We start from the raw sequence: 16,078 nt of genomic DNA on the forward strand, positions 1-16,078 counted from the left end.
TTTAGGTTTGATCATGAGGAGTTTCACTTTTTTGAGCCTTTGAAGGGTTGATTATGTGAAAGAAGCAATGTCTAGACATAGCCCCTGAATCAGGCACAAGTCATAACATTCTCCATTTGCCTGGATGATTGCAGCTACAACAATACTGAAGAAGCTTAACACCAGTCAGGTCCAAACTATCAATTTTGACAGGAAACAATCCTCCAGCAGTTAGCACTACTGCCTCACAGCGCCAGGGGCCCGGGTTCAATTCTTACCTCGGGCAGCTGTCTGTGTGGAGTTTGCTCATTCTCCTCGTGTCTGCGTGGACTTCCTCCAGGTGCTCTGGTTTCCTCCCACTGTCCAAAGATGTGCAGATTAGATGGATTGGCTAAATTGCCCCAGAGTGCCCAGGGGTAATATTCAAAGACTGAACTTCTTCAGCCTTCTTGTGCAGAGAATTTCAAAGCTTCCCCACCCTTTGGAGAAATTCCCCTTCACCTTATTCCAAAATGGCCTACCCTTTATCTGAGGATTAAGTCTGCTCATTCAAGAACAGAGTCCACTACCACCTTTTCAAGAGAAATGAATAATGGACCGTGTGTACTGGCCATACCAGCAATGTCCCATATCACCAGAATCAACACAAACCATACAACCATTAGATACAGGAGCAGAATTGGGCCATCTGGCCAATGACTCTGCTTCGCCCTTTGAACATAGCTGATATGTTTCTCACTAAATGAAAACCAACAGAACCGCGGATGCTGTAAATCAGGAACAAAAACTGAGGTTGCTGGAAAAGTTCAGCAAAGAGACTGAGATTTTCCAGCAACCTCAGTTTTTGTTCCCGATATGTTTCTCATCTCCATTCTCCTACCTTCTTCCATAGCATTTGATCCAATTAGAAATGAAGAACTTATCTATCTCTGTCCAAAATGCACTCATTGACTTGGCCTCCCCAGCCTCCTGCAGCAATGAATTCCACAGATTCACCACCCTCTCCCTGAAGAAATTCCTCTTCAGTTCAATTCTAAAGGGCTTTCCCTTCACTCTGATGCTGTGCCCTCAGGTCCTAGTCTCTCCTGCCAGTGGAAACATCTTTTCTACATCCACTCTCTCTGGGCATCTCAGCAGTCTGTAAAGTGCAATGAGATCCCCTTTCATCTTTCTATATTCTATTGACCCAGAGTCCTTAACCGGTCTACATATGACAAGCCCTTCATTCCTGTAATTATTCTTGTAAGCCTTCTCTGGACCCCACACAATGGCTGCACATCTTCCCTTCGATGTGGGACCCAAAGCTGCTCACAATATTTTAAATGTGGCCCGAGCAGAGCCTTATATGAGCTTAACAGTACAGTATTAGTTCTTGCTAGAAAGAAAGGATATCATGAGCAATTAGAAAGAAAGCTTAAGGAAAATGCATGGAAAGTTGGTTATCTTTGCAAATATATTGTAAAAGAAGAGGTGGATGTTTGAAGCACGATGGAATAAGCTCATAGCAGTTGCAAGAGCTGAGGTTGTATTTTCTGATTTTGAAAAGTGCATAATTACTTTAAAACCGAACCTTCCAAGTAACAGCCCATTCAAATGAAACCACGTAAACGAAGCTGACAGGCAGACCGCTTTCCTGTGGGTGCACTTTCTGATAATCATTTTGAAAAGGGAAATAAGTAAACAGTGGCAGACATATCACAGCAAAAACATTTTTAACCTCACTGCAGCAGCTTCTGACGAAGTGCCAAGCTGAAGCAAAGACAAATTTCTCAGACAATCTACAATGCATACCAGGGGATTGCGCCAAACTGTAGTCATTTTTCTGCTTTTTGGGAGTATCTTTGTCTCAAGCAGCTCATGTAAGTTTTTCAATTTCAACATCTTCTGCTTTTGATGAACAAATTGATCATCTTGATTGGAAAAGCTTGGTTCCTACACATTTCACCTCTTTTATTTTTCAGATCTCCGGCCAAGCAGAGTTACCACAAACTGCTGCAAGAAAGTATCTGCGAGGAAAATCCCCTATAACATCACACATTACAGGTTACAGAATGCTCTTGCACCATGTGTGGAGGCTGTAATGTAAGTAACGAATGTAAATGTTTAGCTTCAAATGTTCGGTGTTTCTTTTTGACATGAAGATAATATTGTTGGTGAGGCCATCCAAATTGCTCATGAACAAATGGTACTGAGTCTTGACTAGAACTGAATGGCTTCCTAGACTGTCTCAGAGGAAATTATGAACCAACCATGCTTCTATTTTTCTGGAATCAGAGATTGAATAAGACTAGCAATCGCCACTGAAAAAAAATCAGTGAATTGGCAGTTCAAGACTACAGCTCACGACCATGTTTCCAGGAATGGAATTAGCAATTAGGAATGGGTGATGAGCTCTGGCATATAAACTAGTCAAATCCACTTCAGATGAAGGAATAAAACTAAGGTGGTTTTTCCTATAATCTGGTCATTTCTTGTTCATTTTAATTCCCTATATGATGAGCCAGCATTTGAACTCATGTTCTTAGATCCTTAGCCTCGGGTTCTAGACTATTAGTCCAGCAAAGCTTTCACCAAATATCTTCTTCACAAGTTGCCCACTCCTCTGACCCACAACTTCCACACAGCTGAAGACAAGGAGGCCAGTCCCCTAAATACATCAGCCAAAATGAGATTGAAAACATGCTTATTCTCAATTAACCTACTCAGGGATGCAATGATAGGCTCCTGGAGAAGGGGGGACTTGAACCCAGGTCTCTGGGCTCAGATATAGAGACACCACCATTCCACCACAAGAGCGCCTCAAACCATGATTTTGGCACTTGACCTGATTCACATCAACTGTCCAACCAATCAGGCCCCTGAGCAGTCCAAGTTGTTGGGACAGCAAACACTTTTGCATGTATGTGTTAACTTAGAGCTAGGGACAGTGATGGTAGAGACCCTAATTTTTTTCTATCACATGGCTGGCCAGGAACTGCCCCCACCCATACTGACTGTCATTGACGTATGTTAACATTTAACTTCTATGGCCATATTATGAATACACTTGCCTTGACCCTCAGGTTTAAGAGTAGGTGTTCACCAGGAGCATGTGGCTCAGAGGCAGGGAAGTTAGCGCTGAATTAAAAGATCTTTCTCATCTTGCTACCATACCCATACATGGAAGCTGATTCTTATATTTCTTATGTTTCTTTTTCTTTCACATTTGACTCCTGTCTTTTCCTGAATGTTCCCATTGTTCTTGGGATAGAGTTCTAGTTGCCAGCTACACCCTGATTATCTTGTGTAGGGTTTATTTTCATGTGCCTCAATTAGTTTTCATAGAGTCATAGAGAAGGACAGCATGGAAACAGGCACTTAGGTCCAACTTGCCCATGTCAATCAGATATCCTAAATTAATCTAGTGTCACTTGCCAGGATTTGGCCCATATCCCTCTAAACACTTCCTATTCATATATCCATTCAGATGCCTTTTAAATGTATTGTATTGGTCTCCACCACTTTCTCTGGCAGCTCATTCCATACATGCACCGTCCTCTGCATGAAAAAATTGACCCTTAGATCCTTTTTAAATCTTTCCCCTCTCACCTTAAATCTATGCTCTCTAATTTTGGACTCCCCTACCCTGGGGAAAAAACCTTGACTATTCACCTTGTCCATGCCCCTCACGCCTCTGACAGTCCAGGGAAAATAGCCCCAGTCTTTTTAGCCTCTCCCTATAGCGTAAGCCTTCAACCCTGACAGCAACCTTGTACATCTTTTCTGAACCCTTTCAAGTTTATTGACATCTTTCCGATAGCAGGGTGACCAGAATTACACACAGTATTCCGAAAGTGGCCTAACCAATGTCCTAGATAACAAGGTGTAGAGCTGGATAAACGTAGCAGGCCAAGCAGCATCAGACGAGCAGGAAAGCTGGCATTTTTTCTGAAGAAGGGGCTGGGTCCGAAAAATCAGCTTTCCAGCTCCCCTGATGTTGCTTGGCCTGCTGTGTTCATCCAGCTCTACATCTTGTTATCTCAGATTTCCAGCATCTGCAGTTTCTACTATCTCTCTAACCAATGTCCTGTACAGCCACAACATGATCTCCCAACTCCCATACTCAATGCACTGACCAATAAGTGTGAGCATACCAAACACCTTCTCACTATCCTGTCTACCTGCAACTCCACTTTCAAGGAACTATGAACCTGCACCCCCAGGTGTCTTCATTTAACAACACTTCCCAGGGCCTTACAGGTAAGTGTATAAATCCTGCCCCGCATATTATCTAGATTAAAGTCTATTTACCGCTCTTTGGCCCATCTGCCCATCAGATCAAGGTGCTATTGTGTTTTGAGGTAACCTTCTCTGCTGTCCACTACATCACCAGTTTTGGTGTGATCTGCAAATTTCCAAACCATACGTCCTAATTTCATATTCAAATCATTTACATACATGACAAAAAGCAGGGGATCCAGCACTGATCCTTGCAGCTCACCGCTGGTACAGGCTCAATTCTGAAAAGAAACCCTCCACTGCTCCCCTCTGTCTCCAACCTTTAGTTAATTTTGTATCCAAATTGCTAGTTCTCCCTGTATTCCATGTGATCTAACCTTGTTAACCACTGCTCTGCCTTCATCAATCCTTCCTGTCGCTTCTTCACAAAACTCAATCAAGTTAGTGAGATACAATTTCCCATCATGAAGCCATGTTGACTATCCCCAATTCAGTACTTGATTTTCCAAATACTTGTAAATCCTGTCCCTCAGAATCCTCTCCAACAACCTGCCCATCACTGATGTCAGGCTCACTAGGCTACAGTTCCCTGGCTTTTCCTGACCGCCTTTCTTAAATAATGGCAACACATTAGCTAGCCTCCAGCCTTCTGGCACCTCACCCATGGCAAACAATGTTACAAATATCTCAGTAAGGTGCCCAGCAATCACTTCCCTAGTTTCCCACAAAGTTCTAGGGTACACCTGATGTGTTATTTGATATTGGTTGGAAGAGGATATTGTAACAAACATCATCTAGGCACACACAAGAATAATGCCCAGAAAGACAGATACTCTTTCATACAGTGATGTTATATGCCAGCTACAGCCAACATTAAAGAGGCTGAACCACCTGATTATTCACTGTCTTCAATTTTGTACGTATAGTGTTCCTCTTGTGCCTCTACATGGGCTATTCAATATTCATTCTCCACCATTTCAGCCATCCCTATGTATGATGCCACCAAATACAGCAACTACTCACCTTTCAGCAGTCTGAAGTGACTGTTCCTTCAGTAACATCCTGGTCCATCCCTCAATCACTCACAACATCACCTCCTGTTAATGTTGTACACTTCTATGTCAGTGCAACAGGTAAAACATTTCACTTTCTGCCTCCTCCTTTTCACTGACTAAGGGCCTAAATTCTCCCTCCAAAATAAATAGTGACATATTTGTAGAAACTGAAAGACGCTGTAAATCAGAAACAAAAATTTGACCCAAAAAGTTAACTGATTTCTCTCCACTTACGCTGTCAGGTGTACTAAACGTTTCCAACAATTTCTGTTTTTCTTCGTGACATACCTGTTATACTTTCAATTTATCATTCTGCATTTGCTACACATTACTTAGCTTCCTTACATTGGAAAATCAAATGCAGATTGGGGAATTGCTTTGTAGAACACTTCCATTCAGCCTGTTAGCAAAGGGCTGCCATTCTTGTTGACTGGCATTTTAATTCTTAGTCCTGCTTTCACTCGACTCTCTCTCTCTTCAGTCTATTATGGTGTTCCAGTTGAGCTCAAATCAAGCTCAAACAATAGCACTACTTCTTTCAATTGGACATGTTACAAACTTCTGAACTCAACAGATCAACAAAGGGAACAGAAGATCATAAAATTAGGAGAAGAATTAGACCATTCAGCCCATCGAATCTGCTCCATCATTTGATCATGGCTGATATGTTTCTCAACCCTATTTTCCTGCCTTGTCCCACTAACCATTAATCCCCTTACTAATCAAGAACACAACTATCCTTAGTCTTAAATACACTCAATGTCTTGGCATCCATAGCCCTCTGTGGCTATGAGTTCCACAGATGAACCATCCTCAGCTGAAGAAATTCCTCCTCATCTCAGTTCTAAAGGGTCGCCCCTTCACTCTGAGACTGTGCCCTCGGGTCCATGTCTCTTCTGCTAGTCGAAGTACCTTCTCCATGTCCATTCTATCCAGATGTCTCAGTATTCTGTAAGTTTCACTGAAATCCCTCCTCAACCTTCTAAAGTTCAACAAGCTCAGACCCAGAGTCCTCAACCGCTGCTCATAAGACAATCCTTCATCCCTGGGATCATTCTTGTGAACCTCCTCTGGGCCCTATCTAAGGCCAGCATGCCCTTCCTTAGATACAGAGCCCAAAGCTGCTCACAATATTCCAAATGCAAGCTGACCAGAACCTTATATAGCCTTTGCAGTACATCTCTGCTCTTGTATGCGAGCTCCCTTAAAATCAATGCTAACGTTACATTTGTCTTCCTTACTGCCAACAGAACTTGCATATTAACCTTAACAGAATTCTGAACTAGGACCCATAAGACCCTCTGTGCTTCAGAATTCTAAACCTTTTTCCCGTTCTTCCGACCAAGATGCATAACCTACACTTTCCCATGTATTCCATCTGCAACTTCTTTGCCCGCTTTCCCAGCCTGTCCAAGTCATTCCGCAGCCCCCCCACTTACTTAACACTGTCTGTCCCTCCATCTATCCATGTGTCATCTGCAAACTTAGCAAAATGCCCTCAGCTCCTTTATCCAGATCAATAATGTATAATGTGAATAATTGTAGTCCCAACTCAGACCCCTGCAACTAGTCACCGGCTGGCATCCTGAAAAAGACCCCTTTATTCCCAATCTGTGCCTTTTGCCAGTCAGCCAATCCTCTATCAATGCCAATACATAGCCCCTACACCATGGACTCATAATTAGCAGCCTCCTGTGCAGCACTTGTCAGAAGGCTTCTGGAAAACCAAATTGATTACATCTACTGGCTCAACTTTGTTTAACTTGCTCGTTACCTCCTCAAAAAATTCTAACAGATTTGTCCGGCATGACCTCCCCTTGATGAAGCCATGCTGGCTGAGTCCAATTTTACCATACACTTGCAAGTACTCCACAACCACATCCTTAATAATAGATTTTAAAATCTTACCAATAACCGAGGTTAAGCTAACCGTTCTGTACATTTCCATCTTCTGCCTCCCTATCTTTTAAATGGGGTTGTTAAATTAACCATTTTCCAGTCCTCTGGCCCCTTCCCAGGCTCCAATGATTCCTGAAAGATAGACACAATGTCTCCGTAATCTCTGCAGCTATCTACTTCAGAGCTCTGGGGTGTTATCCATCTGGTCTGCGTGATTTATCTACCTGCATATCTTTCAGTTTCCCCAAAACCTTCTCCTTAGTTATGGCCAGCACAGTCTCTTCTGCGTCCTGGTTCTCTTGGAGTTCTGATAAGCTGCAGTTACCTTCCACCATAAAGACTGATGCAAGCTTCCTACTCGGTTCCTCCTCATTTCTTTATTCCCTATTAAAATGTCTCCAGGCTCAGTTTCCAACAGTCCAATGTTCATTCTCACCTCTCTCTTAGTGTTTTAAATAACTAAAAAGAAAACACTTTTGTGATCTTCTGTTCTACTATTAGCTACCTTACTCTAATATTTCACCTTTTCTCCCTTTATTGTTTTTTGAGCTATCTCCTGGTAATTTTTAAACATTTCTCAATCCTTCGGCTTTCCACTAATCTTTGCCATATTGTATGCTTTTTCTTTTGCTTTTATGCGACTCCTGGCTTCTCTCATCAGACATGGAATTGCCTAGCTCCCCCCAGCTTAATATATTTCTTTCTTCCTTGGAATAAATTTCTGCTGCGCCTCCCAAATTAGCCCCAGAAACGCTTGCATTGCTGTTCAATCATCTTCTCTGCGGGCTCTACTTCTAATCAACTCTGGCCAATTCTTCTCTAATGTCTTTACTGTTACCTTTACTCAATTGTACTACCATTATATATGATTCCACTTTCTTCCTTTCAAACTGCAGAGTGAATTCTATTGTATTGTGATCACTGTTCCTGAGGTGGGAGTCATTAGAACATAAGAACATAAGAGCTAGGAGCAGGAGTAGGCCATCCAGCCACTCAAGCCTGCCCTGCCATTCAATAAGATCATGGCTGATCTGTTTTGAGACTCAGCTCCACTTACCTTCCCACTAACCATAACCCCTAATTCCTTTACTGTTCAAACATTTATCAAGTCTTGCCTTAAAAACATTCAGCAAGGTAGCGCCAACCGCTTCACTGGGCAGGGAATTCCACAGATTCGCAACCCTTTGGATGAATAAGTTCCTCCTGACCTCAATCCTATATTTGCTTCCCTTTGTTTTGAGTCTATGCCTCCTAGTCCTAGTTTCAGCTACTAGGGGAAACAACCTCTCTGCCTCCACCTTATCTATTCCCTTCATAATCTTATATGTTTCCATAAGATCTCCCCTCATCTTCTGAATTTCAATAAGTATAATCCCAGCCTATTCAGTCTCTCCTCATAATGCATCCCTCTCAACTCTGGAATCAACCAAGTGAATCTCCTCTCTACCCCCTCTAGTGCTAATATATCCCTTCTCAAGTAAGGAGAACAAAGCTGCACACAGCACTCCAGGTGTGGCCTCACCAGGACCCTATATAGCTACAGCATAGCCTCCCTGTTTTTAAACTCCATCCCTCGAGCAATGGCAGACAAAATTCAATTTGCCTTTTTAATTATCTGCTGCACCTGCAATCCTACTTTTAGCGATTCATGCTCAAGGACACCCAAGTCCCTCTGCACAGCAGCGTGCTGCAATTTTTTACCATTTAAAACATTTTCCATTTTGCTGTTATTCCTACCAAAATGGATGACCTCACAATTATCAACATTGTACTCCATCTGCCAAACCTTTACCCACTGACTTAGACTATCTATATCCCTCTGCAGATTTTCAGTGTCTTCTGCACACTTTGCTCATCTTAGTGTCATCTGCAAATTTTGTCACACTGCACTTAGTCTCCAACTCCAAAACATCTATATAAATTGTAAATAATTGCAGTCCCAACACTGATCCCTGAGGCACACCACTAGCCACTGACCGCCAATCAGACAAACACCCATTTAGCCTACTCTTTGTTTTCTACTGGTCAACTAATCCTCTATCCATGCCAATACATGATCTGTAATACTGTGCAAATTTATCTTATGTAGCAGCCTTTGGTGTGGCACCTTGTCAAATGCCTTCTGCAAATCCAGATACACCACATCCACAGGTTCCCCATTGTCCACCATGCAACTCATGTCCTCAAAGAATTCCACCAGGCATGACAGGGTCCCATTACCTTAAGCTCAACAATCAAGTCTGTTTCAATACACATCAACAAATCTGGAATTGTCTGTTCCCTGGTGGGCTATACCACAACCTGCTCCAACAAAACCAACTTGAAATGATTCCACAAACTTCAGATCTTGGGGTCCACTACCAACCTGATTTCTCCAACCCACTTGCATATTGAAGCCCCCCATGATTATTGTAGTGATGCCTTTCTTATATGCCTTTTCTATCTCCTGATTTATTTTTTGCCCTAAGTGCTACCGGGGACCTCTATATAACTCTCAACAGAGTTTTTTTTATCCTTAGTGGTTCCTCAACTCTACCTATACAGTTTCTATATCTTCCAACCCTATATTGCTGCTTGCTGTCAATTTAATTCCATTTCTTACTAACAATGCAACCCTGACCCCTCAGCTTGTCCTTTCAATAGGATATGTATCGTTGGGTATTTAGTTCCCAACCCTGATCCCCTTGCAGTCATGTCTCTGTGATGCTCACAATATCATACCTGCCAATTTCAAACTGTGCTACAGGCTCATTTACTTTGTTTCATATGCTGCATTTAAGTATAACACCCTCATTCCTTCATTGCTGTCCCTCTTCTCATAGTTGTCCCCTTATCTGCTGTGCCTGAAGTTAGATTCTTGGCTTTTTCAATACTCTCTTTCCTATTACTTGTTCCGAAAACTTTAATAACCTCTCCAGATTGCCCCTCCACTCCACAGACAAGTTTAAAGTTCTTGTGACCACACTATTTGGCCTTTCCACTAGGATCCTGATCTCCGTTTGGCTCAGCTCCTTCCTTTCCCAATACTGATGCCAGTGCCCACAAAATAGAAATCCTCCTTACCACAGCACTCCTTTAGCCACACATTTGTTTCTCGAATTTTCTTATCTCTCTGCCGATCTGCACATGGCTTGGGTAATAATCCAGGGATGATAACCCCTGAGGTCCTATCTTTTAGTTGCCACCCCAAACAGGAGCTCTTGCCAATGTTGTCATTTCAACATGCATCACAATAACTGGATCCTCCCTCCTCCATGCCTATTCCCTTTCAAGGCAATTCAAGGTGCCCCTAACCTTGGCACCTGGCAGGCAACACACCATAAGGGATGCATGATTCTGGTTACAAAGGATGCTCTCTGTACTCCCAGTTAAAGAATCCCTTAGCACTACCACTTTTCTTTTTGCTTTCACTGCTTGAATGTCCTCCTGTACCACAATGCAATGACCAATTTGCCCATGCTCCTTTTTCCGCATCCATACAGGGAGCAAGACTCTCAGACCTGTTGAACGAGGTCAAACACTGAGGTTCCTTCAGTGCTAAATTAGAATTTCTTTACCTGTTCCACTTATGGTCACACCTTCCTGTTCCTGACCACTGGCCAAATTTGAAGTACTTAACCTATAGGTTACAGCTGCCTCCCAAAACACAGCATCCAGGTAACTCTCCCCCTACCTGCTGAGCCACAGTTCACAGCTCAAACTCTAGCTCCTCAATTCTGAGCCAGAGTTCTTCAAGCAAACAACACTTGATGAAGATGTGGTCACTATGAACCATTTTAGACCATTAACTCTATCCCTATTTAATTTTTGTTTCTTTCTTTTTTTGTAACGTTCCTTTTCTATATCATTCGTTTGATTTTGTACAGCAGCTACATTATCATTCATACCATATCTCGCCAGATCTTGATTCTTTACCATTTGCATTATCACCCCATTCAGATTTACAAGAAATCTTTTGTAATTTAAACTTTCATTCCACTACATCCCAGACCTTACCTTTTGTGCTTCTTCCCACTATTTCTCTTTGCATCAATTAAAACGTATTGTATTTCAAACTTCTCCCAAGTCTGAAATATCAGTTTTGATCATCTACACAGGTTCTTCCTGATCTGTTCAGAATTTTCAGAATGTATTGCTTCTGTTTGAGATGTCCAGCATCCACAACATGTTGCTTTTGTACAAATCTTCCAGTACAAATTTCAAAAACCTGCTGTACAAAGTTAAAAAAAAGACAAATCCTAGCTACTTCCCATTATTGTCACTGTTTTCTTCTGTAAGCCTCTATTATGATAATTATTCCATGCATGAAATTTGCTTGTAGTGAATAGAAAAATCGAGTACCACGCATGCTGGAAATCAAATGCAGCAAATATTTAGCAGATCTGACAGCAATTTATCCTCCTCGGAGTTGTAAAAATGTCCTAATCTCTCTGCTGTTTTAGTTTCTACACAGTAGAGAAAGGAGCCATCTGTTCTAATCCTGCTGCACGCTGGGTCACAATGAAGATCAGGGAGCTGCAGTAAGTTGAAGTAACATCAAATAGATGCTTGTCTTCTTGGCTAGATATGCAATTCTCACTTTGTCTGCTGTGATTTGAACATTTGTAACCTGAATCCTCAGCACACTTCTGTGGAAAGTGCTATTAGATCACCAAATAGGATTAAAAAGTATAAGAAAAATTTTGTGGCTTTTATTTAGCCATGTTAATAGTCAGACAGACCTAAGAACATTGTTGTCACTGAATGTCATATGCCAATAATGGACTGGATTTTTCTTCAGAGAACCCTTACTAAGACAACAAAATTCAGGACCTTCACCACTGGTTTTGCAAGAGTAATGTTTATTTTCAGCTATTGTTAGTTTTATCCACAGATGATATAAAAAGCCATTATTACAAATACATTACATGTGATTCTTTAGCAGGCACATTAAGTGAAGCCAGTATAGCACATCCAATAGTTAACCTGCTGACATATGTAGTGCAGTAAATATAATACTTGAACTAGGAATACAGAAAAGCTAGTACACATCAGTTAATTATGACATTGCTAAACTTTAAGATCATGCTGCATTAAAAGGTAGAATATAAGAAACAGTAGCTAATAGAACCAAGTTTTGGTAAGAAAACTCTGAATGAGTGTGTTAACTTTCCATTTTGGACTATTGTGACTTCTCTGATGAAGGGTCTAGGCCTGAAACGTCAGCTTTTGTGCTCCTGAGATGCTGCTTGGCCTGCTGTGTTCATCCAGCCTCACATTTTATTATCTTGGAATTCTCCAGCATCTGCAGTTCCCATCATCTCTCTCTTCCATTTTGGACTATTGTGTTCTAACAAAAAGCAAGTCTTTTGCACATAAAGCAATTTTTTTCCTTAAATTTGTTAGTATCTGTCATAATTTTGAGGGGAATTTCTCACAATGTATGAGAAATTATTAAAATGCATTCCTTTTCTCTCTGTGTTTCCTAACCTTCCTGTCTTTCGTACATCCTTTCTTTCTCTATTTTGTTTAAAATTATATATTTGTGGTTTCATTGACTTTTGTTCCTTCATTCTGCTCGCAACATATCTTCCGCCTCTTCACATTTCCTGATGGTAGGACCACGTCTCCTCATTGTGCCTACTTTAGCTCATTCTATCCCAGAATCTCAAACTCTGGTCTTCACCTAAAATCTTGACATCGCCTTAAATTAAATTTTTGATTTCTCCCATCTTTGCTTTCACTCCTTTCAAGTGTGTCAGTATGAGCCTTAATTTTTCTCCTTGATTTCTTAGTAAACATTTCTTCCATCTTTCCGATTTATTTTCTATGTGTTAGTTTTAATGTTCATTTTTCGCTCCATTATTGATAGATATCTCTTTTTCTGATTGTTCCAATATTGCAATGCAATGAAACATTAAATTCATAGACAGAATCGTGTCAGTGGTTTGAGGTTATCTTCTCTAATTATCTTTTGTTTCTTTTAAGAAATGCAATGGAGACCGGCAGTGCCTAAAAATGAGAAAGGATGAAAAGAAACCCCCAACATCTTTCGCTTATGCAAACGTCTGCATTTTGCTGCATTGCTTTACACCAAATCATTTATATTTTTCAGGAATTCAAAGGATCTCAAATTTTCTTTTCATTATAATGGCCAAGTAAAAATTGTGCGAAATGTTATTATTAATTGAACTTCTGAAACCCATGATTGTCAAGTAAAAATGAATATCAAGATGTTTTAATGCCACCTTGTAAACTGAAATCTCAAGTCGGTCATAGTGCTTGACTATCAGACCACACGGGAATGAAACTGATTGCTTGTGGGATTTTCAGAATATATTATAATCCTATCATTTTTCAATGTTTTAAAGTTTCTATGCTTTGGAATATGTTGTAGACAATGTTTCAAATCTTAAAGCAAGCATATTTGTCTCTAGAATTATATAGAAGTAAATTTCTTAATGCTTGAATGCAATACTATAGTACCAGAAGGATTGTTAGATCTCAGATTCCAAAATAAAAGCTCTGCTCATATTTCCAAGTTGCATACGCAGACATACAGCCATTTATAAAGCAGCTGGTAAAATATGTTTGCACTGTTTTGACTTTCTATTCATAAAATATCTTCAGCATGTTTTATACAATTTGATAATATGCAGCTATACTATATATGACAGGATATCAATACTGAACCAATGCTGGTTTTATATTATTCATAAGATGAACATTTGTAAAGCTTATTAATCTTCAGTTTGTATGAATTATCTATTGGGCAAAGTTATAAAAGAATATGAGGTTAAGGTTATAAACTAAGCTGAGGCACAATCAGCCAAGATTTAATTGAATGGCGGAGTGGGCTTGAGGGATTGAATGTCTGCTCCTGTTCTTTTATTTTGAGTACGTCATCCATCAGATGGTTGAAAATACAAATGGATTTAGCAATGTTTATGAATGAATTCAATTTGGAAATTTGATGAAAAATTATTATAAAATCTTCACTGTTAACGTAGGTTTTGCATGATGTGCAACTATATTAAAACAATGTTAAGGCATTGTCAACATTATTATTTAGAACGTCATGTAACTCTTGCTGAATACATCATTCATACATCTTGAATTTATCTTAGATGCATTCTTAAGCATGTTAAGCACCTCGTTTTATATTTTCCAAATTTATACTTTGTTTTTACTTATTAATAAAGGATAATAAACCCTACCTTATATGTCTTCCTTCAAACAAACTTTGCTATGGTTGTCATATTTCTACAAGGTATTATATTCGAATTCCCTTAGAGATTAAAGTACTCGTAACATTTCTGTTATTTCTGATTACAATGATATTCATTTTGTTGTACGTGATCCAACCAAAATGAATTCTTCGGCTCGTTGTTTGTTGCTGCTTCATTCTGAAACTTTTCTCTTGGTATTTTTATTTATCAGTCATGGTTGCCATTGCTTTTGAATCTCAGAGACAGAGAAAAGAGGCAGATATCTAGCCTACTGGAGTAAGAATGGCATTAAACACGTATTGTCCATGTTATTCTAAACTAAACAGTAACCATCCAGTCATCTATGTGTTGCAAGTATAATAGAAAATTGGTTTATCAACCAATAGCTACATGTGATAAGATTCTTGACAGTTAAGCTTTACTAGCTGAAATCATAGCTCCAATATCAATCTATTCAAAATGGCATCTCTGGAATCTATAGTTTTTTTAAAAGAAATGGGTGTTCATTTCTAGGTAAATTGGGTATTAAAAAAGATATTAAAAAAGTTAACCAACTCATACAGAAGTGGGGCACGGGTTGGTGCTTTCAAGAAAATGTCTGAACTACTCAAATATTTAATATTTACAGAATGTGCAACTGTGTACAGAATAAACTTGAAGCAAGCGGAATATTGTCACAGATGGGAGGATGTTCTTCCCTATAGGGTCATATGTCACATAGCAAAAAGTTTCAAAATATGGCAAAGTGTCCATAGTGGGAGGGGACTGGATAAAACAGAGCTTGTATTCACCTTTTGCTTGTTCTTTTTCCTTTTTCTAATCACTTACTCACCCTGTAACAAATAGACAATACAACACAACTATCCTCCAAACATTGACAACTCAATTTGCTTTGAAAGGATATTTTACTTACCGTGTTCTTTTATTGCAGTTGCAAAATATTCTTGGACAACATGGAAGCAGTTAATGTTGTAACAAATTTACAACAATATAAATGTCTCTGTATGGGTTTCATGCTAGAATTCTTGTGAATGCTGTAGCAAATTTCAATGCATTTTATATTATTCCTCCTTCAGCATTGCACATTCGTATCTGCTTCGGAATTTAGATGCAGTCAGATTGAATAGAATAGATTGCAGCGCCCCCTAACAATTCTTTCCACCAGTTCCAGCTCAAATAGCATTGTGAAGTGAAACTGATATTTTTCCCCAATGAATTAGACTTAAAAAGCATGTTGCTGTTTGGGGTGCTTACTGAAATATCATGAAAACTGATGGGTGCTAAATAAATGTAATTTATTTATTTTGTTACATATTTTACAATTTACATTTTAAATTGTTTTACCTTGAAGTTGTTGATTACTTGTTCAATGGCAGAAACATATCAGCATAAATGTCTGTTGAACAAGTTATAGAGAATCAGTTTTAACAATAAACTAGCAAAACTTAAAATAAAATAACAATAATTAAATCTTTGATGGAAAAATGATCCTTAATGGTGAAGAATGTTAGTTCATCAAAACGATCTAAAGCTTGTTTGACCGAGCCGAACTGGATAAGTGATCTGGTTATTGTGAACATCTCGAAGGTAGAAAAGTTGCTGAAAGAATACGAAGACAGTGCAGTAAAATCAATGTCAGTGTGATTCATTAACCTGAAACTGAGAAACTGATGGTTTTAGGCCAGGAAATTACGGAGGGAAGTCAAATGTCCTTGGTTT

At 39.7% G+C, this 16,078-nt stretch overlaps 1 protein-coding gene across 1 annotated transcript; it reads left to right on the forward strand.

Annotated features, from left to right (window-relative positions):
- The first annotated feature begins 1,573 nt into the window (after positions 1 to 1,573).
- LOC125457848 (eotaxin-like) lies at positions 1,574 to 14,315 on the forward strand. The gene is made up of 4 exons (XM_048542534.2): positions 1,574 to 1,838; positions 1,941 to 2,061; positions 11,594 to 11,671; positions 13,119 to 14,315. The coding sequence occupies exons 1-4, from the start codon at positions 1,763 to 1,765 to the stop codon at positions 13,144 to 13,146; spliced, it is 303 nt and encodes a 100-aa protein (XP_048398491.1). The 5' UTR covers positions 1,574 to 1,762; the 3' UTR covers positions 13,147 to 14,315.
- The last annotated feature ends 1,763 nt before the right edge of the window (positions 14,316 to 16,078 follow it).

This window comes from Stegostoma tigrinum, chromosome 14, assembly GCF_030684315.1.
Source record: "Stegostoma tigrinum isolate sSteTig4 chromosome 14, sSteTig4.hap1, whole genome shotgun sequence".
NCBI lineage: Eukaryota > Metazoa > Chordata > Chondrichthyes > Orectolobiformes > Stegostomatidae > Stegostoma > Stegostoma tigrinum.